A 13,326-nucleotide genomic window follows, 5' to 3' on the forward strand; every position below is an offset into this window, starting at 1 on the left:
ATTTTTAGAGTTCGATACATCAAATATTTTTCGTCTCAGTCACATATACAAAGTTAATTTTCTTACTAGTTTCATACATGTCGTCAGTCTTTCTGTTAACTGCTAACGTGGCAACAAATGTGCCACATAGATTTACTCATATGATGCCATATGGTCTACATATACTATTAAATAAATAAATATTAATTAATTAACGGCATGTATGAAAATGGTAAGAAAATCAACTTTGTGTATGCGACTGATACAAAAAAATAATAATAATAAATGATGTATCGAACTCTAAAAGTTGGTAAACTTTATCATAATAAAGTGAAAATTACCCATAATTATGTAAACCTCCCCTCCTCAAATCACTTGAACTCCAGAAAAAAAAAAAAAAAAAAATTAGCTTAGTGGGTAAATTAACAATTATGCTATAATTGAGGGGGCAAAACCGCAGTTGACCCTTTAATGAAAGCCGTGGGATCCAAACTGTACGGTAGCAAGAACTATGTCCGCGACTATTTTCAGGTGAGCGGGACTGATCCGGATAGTCCAACCCAACGGTATTTCAAACTCAATTTCCGGAAAGAAAAAAAGAAACGGTATTTCGAACTCCAGGCGAGAGGGAAATGGCAACGGCTACTTTGGCAAGACAAATAGGTAGGGCTATTACAAAAGCTACCAACAGCACAGGCTCTGGAAACGGATGGTTCAGCCCTCACATGGCTGCTGCTTCTCGCGCCATCGCTGAACGGATCCCATTGGTGGATCTCGTTCTCGAAGTCAGAGATGCAAGGGTAATATAACTCAAGTATTTTTCACGCACTCTATGGTGTTCGATGAAATGCCTGACTGACATGTGGTAGCTTTTTTTTCTTCTTCTCTCTTAATAGGAAAGTTTTATGTTTATGATCTGGGTTAGCGAGTTTAGGTGTTTATGCAGCCTGTGGATTTGGTTTCCAGGTTTTGCTTAATTTGGTTGACAAGAAAGCTTCTTTTACCTCTGATTTTATACTGATTTTTTATAATAACTGGCATAAAGTTTACACTTCATTTTAAACTTCTTGTAAAACTTATTCTTATGTAGAGCAATAATATTTTGTCAAAATTATCATTCACCATTTTGGGTGTGCGTTTCAGCTCAATATATCCATCTTTCTTGCTTTTCTTTCACTTCTTTCCTACCGTAAATAATTAGATAGTTTCTTAAGTCACAACACTTTTGTCCCGTTTAGAGCAAAAGAATTTTGTATGTCTTATCAAAAAGCGAGTTAGTTTATGATGGATGTGGATGGAGGAAGATATGGCTTTTCTTACTTTTTTGAAACTTATATCTTGTAATGGATTTCCATTTTCAAAGTATTCTAGCATTCAAGTTGGCTCTTCAGAGAAAAAACAAAATGGGCTTGAAATATTCTTCAAAAAAATAAAAAAACAGATTGCTTGAGATCTTAAATGGAAAAGATATCATGAGTGGTTTCCGAAATTCTAATTCAATAGTCACAACTTCATTTCATATACTTCTGCTTTTTATGTTTTGTGATAGAGTTGCACAAACTATTAATGATTCATTTATTCTACTTTTAGATTCCATTGTCATCGGCGTATGACCAACTGAGGAACCATACATCCTCCTCAAAGCGAATTATAGTGATGAACAAGATGGACCTTGCAAATCATTCACAACTGAAGGTGTGTATTTTTTTAGCTGTTTTATTTCTGGTCATGATAAAAGAGGAGAAATAGTGTTCAAGCATGAAGTGCTATAAGTTTGGTCAATCTTCTATGAACTAACATTGGAATTTCTTTTATGGTTAAAGAGCTTGTAAGTTTGGTCAATCTACTGAGAATGATGTTTTTCTTCTTTCCTTTCCTTTTTTCTTTTGGTCTGTTGGAATTACATATACCTCAAATGACACCCAGAAAATTAAATCACACCTTGGCCACCCTAAAGATTTAACAGTTAGCTCAACAAATACCCACCCCAAAACTAAGCCATGATTGGTAGTGGTCGCTCTGTTGGGGTGGGGTTTATCTTGTAGCCACATAATAAAATCAATATATTGTGCTTTGCCTTCCCATACTCTTTCTGGATGCCAAATTTTAATCAAATACATACAAATTAAGGAGACAATGTTGGAATATAAATAGCCACTCTCATGGCCTTCAACCAATTGCTCCCACTTGTGACTCATCCAATTTGTTATTGGCATTTTCCATTTCCTTTAGTATGGAAGCTAACTTCATGTTTACTATTTCATGGCTTCCAATCAAATTATTCCCACCAGTGAGCCATCAACTTTATTATTGAAAATTTACCTTCAACTTTAGTGTAGAACCTAACTCTTGCAAGTAGAACCCGTTTGTGACATTTATACATAAGGGCATGTGGCTATAAATGTGTGTAAGAATGTTGCAATCAAAATCCCGGGCTAAATATACTTATGGAGTTCAGGGTTCATGAATTGCATTCTAGCTATTTCAAATGTCTCTGTATTCAAGAATTTATGCACTTGTGGAAATTTATAACCGTTTAGTATTTTGTCTTGAATCATTCTCATTTCTACTTTTGTAATACTTTCATATTCTGTTTCATTTATAGGATTGGATGAAGTACTTTGAGCAAAAGAATTACATTTCGTATGGAGTCAATGCCCATAATAAAGAGAGCATTCAGCAGGTAAAATGCAACTATCATGCTTGTTTATTATTTCTTTTGTTAAATGCATTTGTCAGGGGAGGAACAAAAATACAGGGAAGCAGAAGAGGCAATAACACATTTGATTTTTCTATGGTGTTATGTAGACCAACTTGTTGGCCATAACCACACAGTGCTGGAATGGGAGGGGAGGGGGAGGGATAGAGGCGTGAGGATTTTTTATTTTTTATTTTCTAATTTTTGGGCAGTGCAAAATGATATTGTTAACCATTTGCTGGAACTTCGACTAAATGGACACTGATGGCAGGGAGGTAAGTGTCTATTTCTGAAACCTGTGAGGTCGTGGTGGAATAACTACAAACTTCAAGGAAGGTGATGAAATATACCCCAATTATAATCAAAATGTAGTAGGAAACTCAATTGTGTGGTCTTGGGTTGATGGGTTGGCTAAACTAGTCTAAAATATATGGGCTCTCAAAATTAACTTGAACAATGTCTTGTTCAGTTCTGCGTTCTGCTTCGCTGGAGAATGCATGTGATAGGTGATCACGTCTCTATTAATATGTCAACTTTTACTTACAATTAAAAAATTATAATTGATAGGTTCTACAAAGTATATAAATGTGCAAAGCAGAATAATCTGTTCTTTTTTGGTTCTTAAAATTTGGGCCTCGTTGGAGTTATTGCTTTTTGAGTTTGATAAATACTGAGGATGGTTTACTTCTTACAGTTGTTGAACTTTTTGCAAGCTAGAGTCCGAGAATTGAAGAAAGTTGATCAATCTAGTCATACCACAACAATATTGCTAGTTGGAATTCCTAATGTTGGCAAGTCAGCTCTTGCCAACTCCTTGCATCGAATTGGAAGGATTAGTGCAGCAGGTACCACTTTAAATCATAGTCATTCACTTTTATTTGGTCAGAGTGTTTAGTTGGAAATAATAATAAATTCATTCTCTTCTATTATTATCAGTAGAATTTGAATAAATTGTAAGTTTTATTGCTTGTCTTATAGAGAAAGGAAAGTTGAAGCATGCTACTGTGAGTCCACAGCCCGGTGAGACAAAAAATATTACTGGCTTGAAGGTTTGTGGTCTTTGTCTTTTAATTTAATTTTCTAAGATTGTATATTGTTTAAGTTTGTCGAATATATTTTAATAACCCCAACAGTGGATAGAAGGAATAATCACAAAATTGTTCTGAAATTGTTTTGTTTCACGATTTTTCTAAATGTAATTCAGCTATGTTTTGTTTCTTCTCTATTATTAGAACATTTATATCTGTTTCCAATTCCAGCATTCAGTTTTTCATTTTACAAATGAAAGTTGCTATTATTTCCAGATTGCAAGCCATCCCAATATTTATGTGTTGGACACCCCAGGTGTTTTGCCTCCACATATTCTAGATGATGAGGTCTGCACCAAGCTAGCCTTGACAGGTATGACCATTACGGACAATTTATTTCAACTTCCATAGGCATATGGCTGCTGTTTCTGGTCTGACGTAGCAGGTCTGTCCTATCCACAGTGACTAAGTGCCTGGCTCATACACTGTTAACTGCAAAATGACTGGGATCAATGAAAATTCTGACATTTTTGCTTTTCCACATGCAGGAACAATTCAAGATTGTTTTGCTGGGGAAAAAGAACTAGCTCAGTGTTTTCTGTCTATCTTGAACAGGAGTGATGAATACAAGAAGTGGGCAAAGTTGTCTAACAGTGAGAATGAAAGATCATTTGCAGATCGCAATATAGAATGCTCAACTAGCTCTGAAATGGGCATGAAACGAAAAAGGCAATACCCCACTGATCACACACAGGTTTGAGAGCTTTTGTTGTCAGTCTTAGAATTATGTTGTCATATGATTTCTGAACTAGGTCTCATAATTGTTTACGCTTCTTCCAAAGTTCTCACAGTTGATTTGTTGTCTTTAAAGAACTCTAAAAGAGCGTTTTGGATAATTTGTTACATTATTAGGAACAATAATTTTGACAATACCAATTGAGATTGATAAAGATGATAGTAACAAAATTTGGTCAAAACATCTTGTCAGTGAGCTATTGATCTAACATACAAAATACAATTACCTCTAATAGTAATAAGTTTCTGGATCCATCATCATTCTTTTAAAAAATGAAACTGAGATTCAAGTTTTTCGTCCAGGATTTCATAGTGCATGATGTTCGTCGGACACTCTTTGAAGTGATATCATCTTTCGATGGTAATGTGGAAGATGAAAGGCTTATTGAGGAAGAGTTAAAGGCCATGCACGCAGCTTTTCAGGTTCCTCTGGAATCCGAACATTATGCTCAAAATAAAATCGCAGCTAAGTTATTGAATCTTTTTCGTACTGGAAGGCTTGGACATTACATTTTAGATTCTATTCCAAGAAAACTCTAGTTCGGAGTAATTTCATGTAAGTATTTATTTTCAAGCTATGCTATTGGAAAACTACCGTCATTCTTTGTAGTAATTTTGTTAAAGTATCATTCTTGTCGAGCAATGCCAATGCATATATCCTCCGAAGCTTTTTACACCATCCATGTTTTGGATAGCAGGGTCTTCATGTGCTAAAATAAGCAACTGGTGAATTTAGCACATTATGTGCTACTCAAATAAGTTCATCTGAACATCTCAGCACCACAAGAAATAAGACATGAATTGAATGTTGAAATATTAAGTGGGATATTGGAAATTGTTTGAATCTAAACTCCACAATGGAGAATGACAAGTGGTTAAGGGCAATATCGACCGAAAACTGCGAGCTAGGTCATGTTGGCATTTGACAAGTGGTATCAAAGATAGGGTACTAGGTATATTTTTGCTCACCACTTTAACCCAAGGTGTACCTTCACTACCCTTCTCAATACTTGACATGTGTCCCTTGGCATAACTATAGTTAACTCTTTACTTTGTATTTATGCAACTATGGTTATGTCAATAGACATGTGTCAAATGTTGAGAAGGGTGGTGATGGTACGCCTTGAGTTAAAGTGGTGAGCAAAAATACTCCCATCAAAGATAATGGTTCAGCTATGCGAATCAACACAGTTCTAGATGATTGCAGTACTGGAAAGTACGATGCATATAGGAGTGGGTGCCCAGGGTGGAGTTGTCATCAAACAGTTAAATCCTATGTAACAAACAAGTAATTGTTCCACAAATAAGTAAATCCTATGTAACAAACAGTTAAATCCTAACACCTTACCTTAGTGGAATAAGTGTCCTCCTTTTTCTCCTCAATTGATCATAGTTCAGATCTAACATTTGTCAAAAGTTAATGATAATATCTTAAGCACATGCCATGTTTTAACTGAGTTGTGTCACTTAGCATTGTCATATGACAAGAACCCTACACAAGTTGTTTCTCATTATATCTTGTTGGAAATAGATTGACCTTGGAGTTGGCTCAAATTTGAAATTATAAAATATTGTCCAATTATTTAGTGAACAAAATTTAGTAAATAAGTTTATTTGGTGACCTAGTAGTACTAAAAAAAATAAGGAGCTTCACATATAAGCCCATAAATAGAACCGAAATTATAAAATAACCCTGCAACGCCTAAACTCTACGAAAAAGCCTACTTGACTTTCAACGGGTCCAAATATACCAATCAAGTCTTAAAATAAAAGTTACAAGCATGTCATTGAATTTTATGACAGAGCCCAAACCCAATTTTTTACACAAAACCCCCCAACCCACTTTAGAAAAGAGTCCAAACATGAATAATAATAATAAATGAATAAAACCCTATTTACCACTAAATGAGGTTCAAAATTAAACCAAATATAAATATTTATACAATAAATGAACTTAGACATAAATAAATAAAATACTAAAAGATATAAGTTGGAGTTTACAAATTGAGATAAGAGTTGGTGTAAAAAGGATTAGTGTTAAATATGTGGGCCGCACATAGATTATTAGTCAAGGTGGTATTGTATTAAAAGTAACTTAACAAGGGGTGAAGAATGTCACACCTGTTAGCATGCCCTAATGTTGCATGTACACAGCTTAAATTCATTAACCATAAATCAATTGAACAGTAATAAATTTCAGATTTCATTTAAAATCTGGAAGAGAGTAAACTATATGGAAAGTGTTTTATGGCACTAGGGTCTGGTCTCTGTCTTCTTCTTCTTCTTCATGTTCATGGAAGCTATAGCACCATTTGGGTCAAGTGAAAAGGTTTTGTTTCCCTCCTATATATAAACCTCTTCTACGTTTTGAATCTAAACATTTATCATAAGTACTTTTCACACCTTAATTTCAACTTTTTCCTAGGTAATTAATCCTTCTGAGCTTTATCCTGTCATTCTCAGGAAGAGTCGTTAGTTACCATATTTATAACTAACCATGGTGCTTAATTATTAACTCAACTCATCTTGTGTCTACACTGAATTAAGCAATTTAGATGGTTATTATTCTTACACGCGTTGTGGTACATTCCACACGCGATCGATTTATGCAGATGTACGCTCTTGGTATCTCTCTCTACAATGTACTCCTTGTATACAAAAGTTTGTCTATGAACACCACGGCCGTGTATTTGTAGATATTAAGGAGGATTAATAATTTCAATTTACTCTACTAGTATGATTCCATAAAATTTTAAAATTCCTTTATTAGCCAAGGCCTCACTATAATATGATTCTTCATGTGCACGAACAAAAATACTGTGTGCTGGATGAAAATCAAAGTACTAGAAAAGATTAGTTAGAATTAAAGAAAAGACATGAAACTGAAGCCCACTGAAAGTTTTCTTCTTTGTAAGAGTATGCAAGGACTTGTTCTTTTTTGGAAAATTGTAATAAATGATAAACATTGCTCTAGATACTGAATTAATTACCAGCAAAATAGCCTGTGGCATAGCAATTTGTGATGGCTTCATAATCTGTCCGTAGCCATTATATATAGGCTGTTCATAAGATTAATAGGGACAAAACCTCTCTCCCTCTCTCTCCCTCTCACAAGCTTCACTTTAGCTCACTATCTCTGTCTCTTCCCTAACCTTGTCTCTATCTCTCTCTACCAGCTTGTAACCTTCTTTGATTTTTCCTGGTTCATATATCTCTCTCAGTCGCTTGACAGAGGTTTTTTAAGAATGTATGGTGATAAGAGTTTGCAAGGCTCTCAATCTGATCTCATCATGAACACAAGCAGCTATCCCAAGAAACTTCGTGTACTTGTTGTGGATGATGATGCAGAGTTTCTTACCTTTATTTCAGGCCTGCTTAAACTTTTAAAGCATGAAGGTACCTAATTTAGGTCCCGTGATTTTCTTCCTCTTTTTTTTCTTTTTTTTTTCAACTGTTACAATGGAAATGAAAAATAAGCAATTTTCTCTCCAAAATACATATATTTTCTGGAGAAAAAAAGTAATATAGAGATTTCTATGAACTTATGAGCAAAGAAAAGTAATAGATTTCTAATTTTTTTCTCTTATTCTTTTCTTTTCTTGTGTACATTAGTTCAATTTGGATAGAGTTGCGGTGCAACCTTGATTTCAATTTGGTTATATAATCTAAACAATTCTTTCATTTTAAGTAGATATTTCATTTTTAGATTTCTATTGGAGTTGTAAAAATCTTCTTTTCATTATAGGACATAACCTTTTTACTGTCTTTCCGGTTATATGACAGTTTTTTCCTTTCTATAACCCTTCAATTTCGTTCACTCTATCAAAGTCAGAAGGCAAAATTGGATTGTGTAGCTCCATGATCTCTCTCTCTCTCTCTCTCTCTCTCTCTCTCTCTCTCTCTCATATATCCAATTTCTTTTCATTTTCCCAATCATTCTTATACCTTGAATTTCTATTCACCACTTTTTGTTGTCGTGTATTTCATTCTTTTTATCATAAAATAAGGTTCACCGATCCATGTATGTAGCTTGGTGTTTTATATAATTAGTGAAATAAATCTAATTATACGTGCGTACGTACTGCTGCATGACCGTCAACGATGTCTGACCTCCACCTAACTTTCTCTTCACGTAACATACGTACCCATTTTAGAATTAGCAGATACGTATCTTTTGAACTCTTTAAAGAGTATAAATTAGGGTACTGCATTTCACTCATTAGATTGTATGATATTTTTGTGGAATGGTAATTATTCTTTTGTGCTATGTTTCAGTTGTGACAATGAGGAATCCAATCCATGCCTTATCTACTACTCTTTTGCTTGAGGAAGACAAATTTGACCTCATTATGGCAGACCTTTACCTCCCTAATGTGGCTGGACTTCAAGTAATAAGGAGACTCAGAGAAGAATCCAAGCTGCCGTTAATTTGTGAGTCAATTATAATCTCGTTCTATTGCCTATGTGTGTGTGTATATAAATTTATACCCAAAGTACTTATTGTCACACTTTTGTATATCCCTTTATCTCTTTATATAATACTTTCTAGCTTAAAGTGCAATTGATTGTTTAGATACTTGGGGTTTTGGAGATTGGGATTTTTTAGATACTTGAATTTTGAAGAGATAGGTTAATTCAAATAAAAATTAGATCATGAGAACTCGTTGACATTGCAAGCTAGCTCAGCTATTGCTATTTGTTGTGATGTACCTAACTGAGTACATTGTGATGAATTTATAGCATAAGGCCAGAGCATCAACCAACCTCAATATCGTAAGCTTAATATACATTGTTAGCTCGTTTTGTGACAACTTAAACTTTCATGACTAGTAATTGCTAACTATGCCTAATTATATTACTAACTATTGCTTTCCTTTATTCATTATTAACAAACTTATCTTTTCTCATGTCATATTTTTTAGTTACGTATGTATGTATGTATGTATGTATGTGTATTGATTGTATTTCTGATTGGCCCCAACTTGGATGCAGTGGTTTCAACTGATAACAGAGAGAGTACCATACTAGCAGCACTAGAGCATGGTGCTACGCATTATATAGTGAAACCAGTTTGCTTTAGTGATGTGAGAAACCTCTGGCAATTTGTTGTGGGAGGCAATGAAGGAACACGAAATCCTCACATTGTTGTTGAGCAGATAGGAAGTGTTTCGGGGGAATCTTCGTCCTCCTCAAATGGGGATAGCAATTCCAAGAGGAAAAGACCATCACAGGGAGGGAAAGATTTTACATCTATCAAAAAGCACAAGGTCGAATGGACTTCTCAACTTCAGGCTCGGTTCTTGGAAGCCGTTTATTGTATAGGACTGGAAAGTAAGTAAGAGCTAGCAAGTTTGATTTGGTCATAGATTTTTCTTAGTAGTTAGTTAATTCTTTTTGGTGTGGTTTGATTTGGCTTAATTACTTACTAATCAACTAACTTCTAGTGGTTATGGTTTTAAATTGATTTTCAATTTGTACAGAGGCTGTTCCGAAAAGAATTCTCGAGGTCATGAATGTGGAAGGATTGACCAGAGCAAACATCGCGAGTCATTTGCAGGTTTGTCTTTCTTAATGTCGAACCCAAAAGCTGTTAGTTGCACAGGTTCAATAAGTATGTAAACATAATATTAATTAGAAACTTAGCCTAATTAACATATGTGAGACTAATTAACGATTTATGTGGTGCTTTCGAAAATTCCTTAAGTACTTAGAACATATGGACGCGATTAATGTTTCGTCCCCTTTTTTTTTTTTTTTTTTTTTTCAGAAATATAGAATGTTCTTAAGAAAAGTTGCAGGGAGAATTGCAGTAAGCAAATTGTCCATGGACCTCTCCCAACACACCAGACGTTCATTGCTGAATCAAAACATTCCAGGAAAGAAACCTACCACACCGGACGAACCAATATCACTTAGAGACAATTTCGAGCTCTCAGTTAAACCTAATGCAAGCAACCTGAGTCTCCTGGGACGTCGTCCTAATGACCAGGAAGCTACCAGCAGCGGATCCCCACCTCAATCTGGATACATCACTGGACATCCATATCTACCATATGCTGCATCAAAATTTGCTAATCTGCCTTTGATGAGCAGCACACCAAATGCTTTGCAACCAGCTGCCAATTGCTCTGGATTTCAATCAAACAATGCTCAAGGAAATTTGTCCACCACCAATCCAAGCCCGAAGCTCATATCTACAGATATTCCATATAGTTTTGGGAGAAACAGTGCTAATGGAGTTCATATTGGTACCAGTGCTAATGGAGTTCATATTGGTACCAATCTAGTGCATATGTACCAACAAAAGGCTCAAGAAACCCCACAGCCTTTCACAACTACTGGAAATGGAAATTCCAATAATGCTTCATGGAATAATTCTAATGTGATGACCTCCTACACCAACAACAGCTATGGTACTGGAATGCAAATGACTATTACTAGTAGGGACGGCGGAGGAAGGCTTGCTGGACAAATGGCTCCAACTCAGACGGTGTTCAATAATGTAGGCTGGGATTCAAATGGTGTCAATAATAATTGTGGTGATTTGCTGATCAATAATGGTACTCAAAATGATGATCAAAACAGGAATGTTCTACAAGTGGAGAATGTGGTATTCGGTTATGATTTTCCCCAAAAGGAGTCTTCGTCATCTCACGGATTTTCTGGTTCTAGATGCAGCCAATTCTCACCAATACTTGCTGAAGGAAATAATGCTGGACAAGGAAATGTTAATGTTTCAGAACTTGATCAAATAGTGCAACAATGTAGTGCTCTTTTCAGCTCTTCCAACAACAGCAGCCAAGTTACAGTAGTGGACAGTTCTTCTAGCTCCACTGAGATATCATCATCATACCAGAAAGACAATGATGATGCATTTGATCTTAGTGTTCTCCTTTTTAATGAACTTCATTTGGAATCTATTAATAATGATCAGGTATATGCTTGATTTTTTTTCATGGTACTGAGAAAATATAATTAGATTTCATGGTATGTGCTTCACAATTATCTTCTTTTTCGTGTGTAGGTAAAACGAAAACAAGCCATGGATTCTGCTAAAGACACTGATGATGACTTTGATCTCTTTTTGAATGAAAATCATTTTGGAAATGTTAATGATGATGATAAGGTATGCTTGAATTTTTTCGTGGTACTGAGAAGTGAAAGATATAATTAAGCTTTTATTTTGACTTGATATATAATATTGGACATTAATAATTTTTGAATTGGTAATTATCTTCTCTCTTTTTTGTAGGGAAAGGGAAAACAAGTCATGAATTTTGATCCTAGTGCAAGTGTGGTCCAAGAGAGTTCTCCCTTAAACAAAGAATCCCTTGCCCAGGTATGAAAAGCATCACCTCATATATTAATGCATTTCATATATGATTTTATTTACTTCATTTATTTGTTTTCTTTAGATGGTGGCTAATACAATTTCAATATTAAGCTCCTTGAATTACACATGTATATTTGGGGTTTCATTTAAATGTGTGTGTGTGGGTGTGTGTCATTGGTTTTCTAATAAGAATCATTGCTTAAACTGTTAATACTCTAAATGCAATTCAAATAAACTGTTCAATGTGATCGATGGTAGCAGCATAATGGAGACCTCGTGGACCTCGAGTTCGATGGAGATGGAGATGGAGATGGATTGAATATGGCATCACCAGAAAATCTCTCTCTTGATGAGGTATGTTCATTATGTCATTAATTCTCATATATATATATATACGTGTCGAGCACTAGTTAGTTTCTCATTGGTTAGGTTAAGTTCCTCGTATATGCTACGTACATATGGGGTTAGCTCAAGTAGTTAACGAGGGTAGGAAATTGAGTTAGGATTTGGATATATTAAGGGTTCGATCACATCGAATATAACCAGAGGAAAAAAAAACACATATGTTCATATGGGTAGGTTAAGGTAAAAATTGAGGACTAGCTAGTCCCACATACTGGTTTAAAAGTGCCTAATGTCACTGTATTGAATTTGATCAAAGATATTACTTTGATAAGTTCCCTTATAATCACTTAACATTCTTTTTTGTTCATTGCTGACAGGATTGGGAGAACATTGTGGAGTCATTATTCAAGTGAGGGCCATATATGAGAGAGAGTGATAAATCCTGCATACATCATTTGATGAAAAGTGATCTGAAGTTTTTGATGGAAGAGATTAGAGAACTCGTAGTATATAAATAATAAGAATGGAGTTTGCTTAAACTCTCCATTCATCCTCTATAATTTGTAGTTTGAACTGTTGTTGAATGTTTCTTCTTTTTCTAAAAAGCAACTAGCCAAGACTTAAATCGCAAACTTATTTGGTTTATAAATAATAAAAAATGGCAGACATTTTAGCCAAAAATCTTGTATTTGTTTTCATATATTTTATTGTATTTTCTAGCTCTTTAATTATTTGCTTTTGAAGATCTAATCCTAACCATTTCAATAGGTTAAAAAGAGATCCGTCATGTTAACCCCTTGTTTCTGCAGGGCTGAGAAATTGCTTATCCATCCTTCATTCTGGATGTGGAGTCCAGTCTCTGGTTTCAGAGCCTAGCCTCTCTCAGGGCAGTCTGATAACTTCTTGTAGTTTCTTGAATTTTCTTGAATTTTCTTGAATGCTGAATGGCCTACACATGGATTGTTCACTCTGATATGATGCAGATATTTAAGCATCAAACCCAAAACTAAATGGAGTTGGGTTGAAAGGCCTAAGGCATTATAGTGTAGAGTCCTGGAGATGGGGGGACAAATTTTTTTTTTAAATTTCAAACTTTCCTAATTGTCTGCAAGGGATAGGATGAGTGCTCCCAATGGATATAGTAGGCA

The 13,326-nt window shown here is 35.0% G+C and overlaps 2 protein-coding genes across 2 annotated transcripts; both read left to right on the top strand.

The window, feature by feature from the left end:
- Window positions 1-386: 386 nt before the first annotated feature.
- On the top strand, window positions 387-5,169 carry LOC110756045 (P-loop containing nucleoside triphosphate hydrolases superfamily protein). The gene is made up of 8 exons (XM_021957422.2): window positions 387-779; window positions 1,570-1,674; window positions 2,585-2,662; window positions 3,372-3,522; window positions 3,656-3,726; window positions 3,982-4,078; window positions 4,254-4,459; window positions 4,804-5,169. The coding sequence occupies exons 1-8, from the start codon at window positions 612-614 to the stop codon at window positions 5,038-5,040; spliced, it is 1,113 nt and encodes a 370-aa protein (XP_021813114.2). The 5' UTR covers window positions 387-611; the 3' UTR covers window positions 5,041-5,169.
- A 2,576-nt stretch (window positions 5,170-7,745) lies between these two features.
- LOC110756074 (uncharacterized) lies at window positions 7,746-11,845 on the top strand. Its single transcript, XM_088248627.1, has 7 exons — window positions 7,746-7,896; window positions 8,776-8,931; window positions 9,493-9,831; window positions 9,981-10,057; window positions 10,268-11,434; window positions 11,525-11,626; window positions 11,753-11,845. Exons 1-7 carry the CDS (start codon window positions 7,746-7,748, stop codon window positions 11,843-11,845), a joined length of 2,085 nt encoding a protein of 694 aa, XP_088104753.1.
- Window positions 11,846-13,326: the final 1,481 nt, after the last annotated feature.

Source organism: Prunus avium, chromosome 2 (genome assembly GCF_965620075.1).
Source record: "Prunus avium chromosome 2, drPruAviu1.hap1.1, whole genome shotgun sequence".
In the NCBI taxonomy this organism is placed as follows: domain Eukaryota; kingdom Viridiplantae; phylum Streptophyta; class Magnoliopsida; order Rosales; family Rosaceae; genus Prunus; species Prunus avium.

Excerpts from the sequence above, each read along its gene's own strand:
- LOC110756074 (XM_088248627.1), top strand. The coding sequence starts at position 7,746 with ATGTATGGTGATAAGAGTTTGCAAGGCTCTCAATCTGATCTCATCATG. Across the intron at positions 7,897-8,775 it reads TAAACTTTTAAAGCATGAAG|TTGTGACAATGAGGAATCCA; the intron begins GTACCTAATTTA and ends GCTATGTTTCAG. Across the intron at positions 9,832-9,980 it reads TTATTGTATAGGACTGGAAA|AGGCTGTTCCGAAAAGAATT; the intron begins GTAAGTAAGAGC and ends CAATTTGTACAG.
- LOC110756045 (XM_021957422.2), top strand. The coding sequence starts at position 612 with ATGGCAACGGCTACTTTGGCAAGACAAATAGGTAGGGCTATTACAAAA. Across the intron at positions 3,523-3,655 it reads TGGAAGGATTAGTGCAGCAG|AGAAAGGAAAGTTGAAGCAT; the intron begins GTACCACTTTAA and ends CTTGTCTTATAG. Across the intron at positions 3,727-3,981 it reads AAAATATTACTGGCTTGAAG|ATTGCAAGCCATCCCAATAT; the intron begins GTTTGTGGTCTT and ends TATTATTTCCAG.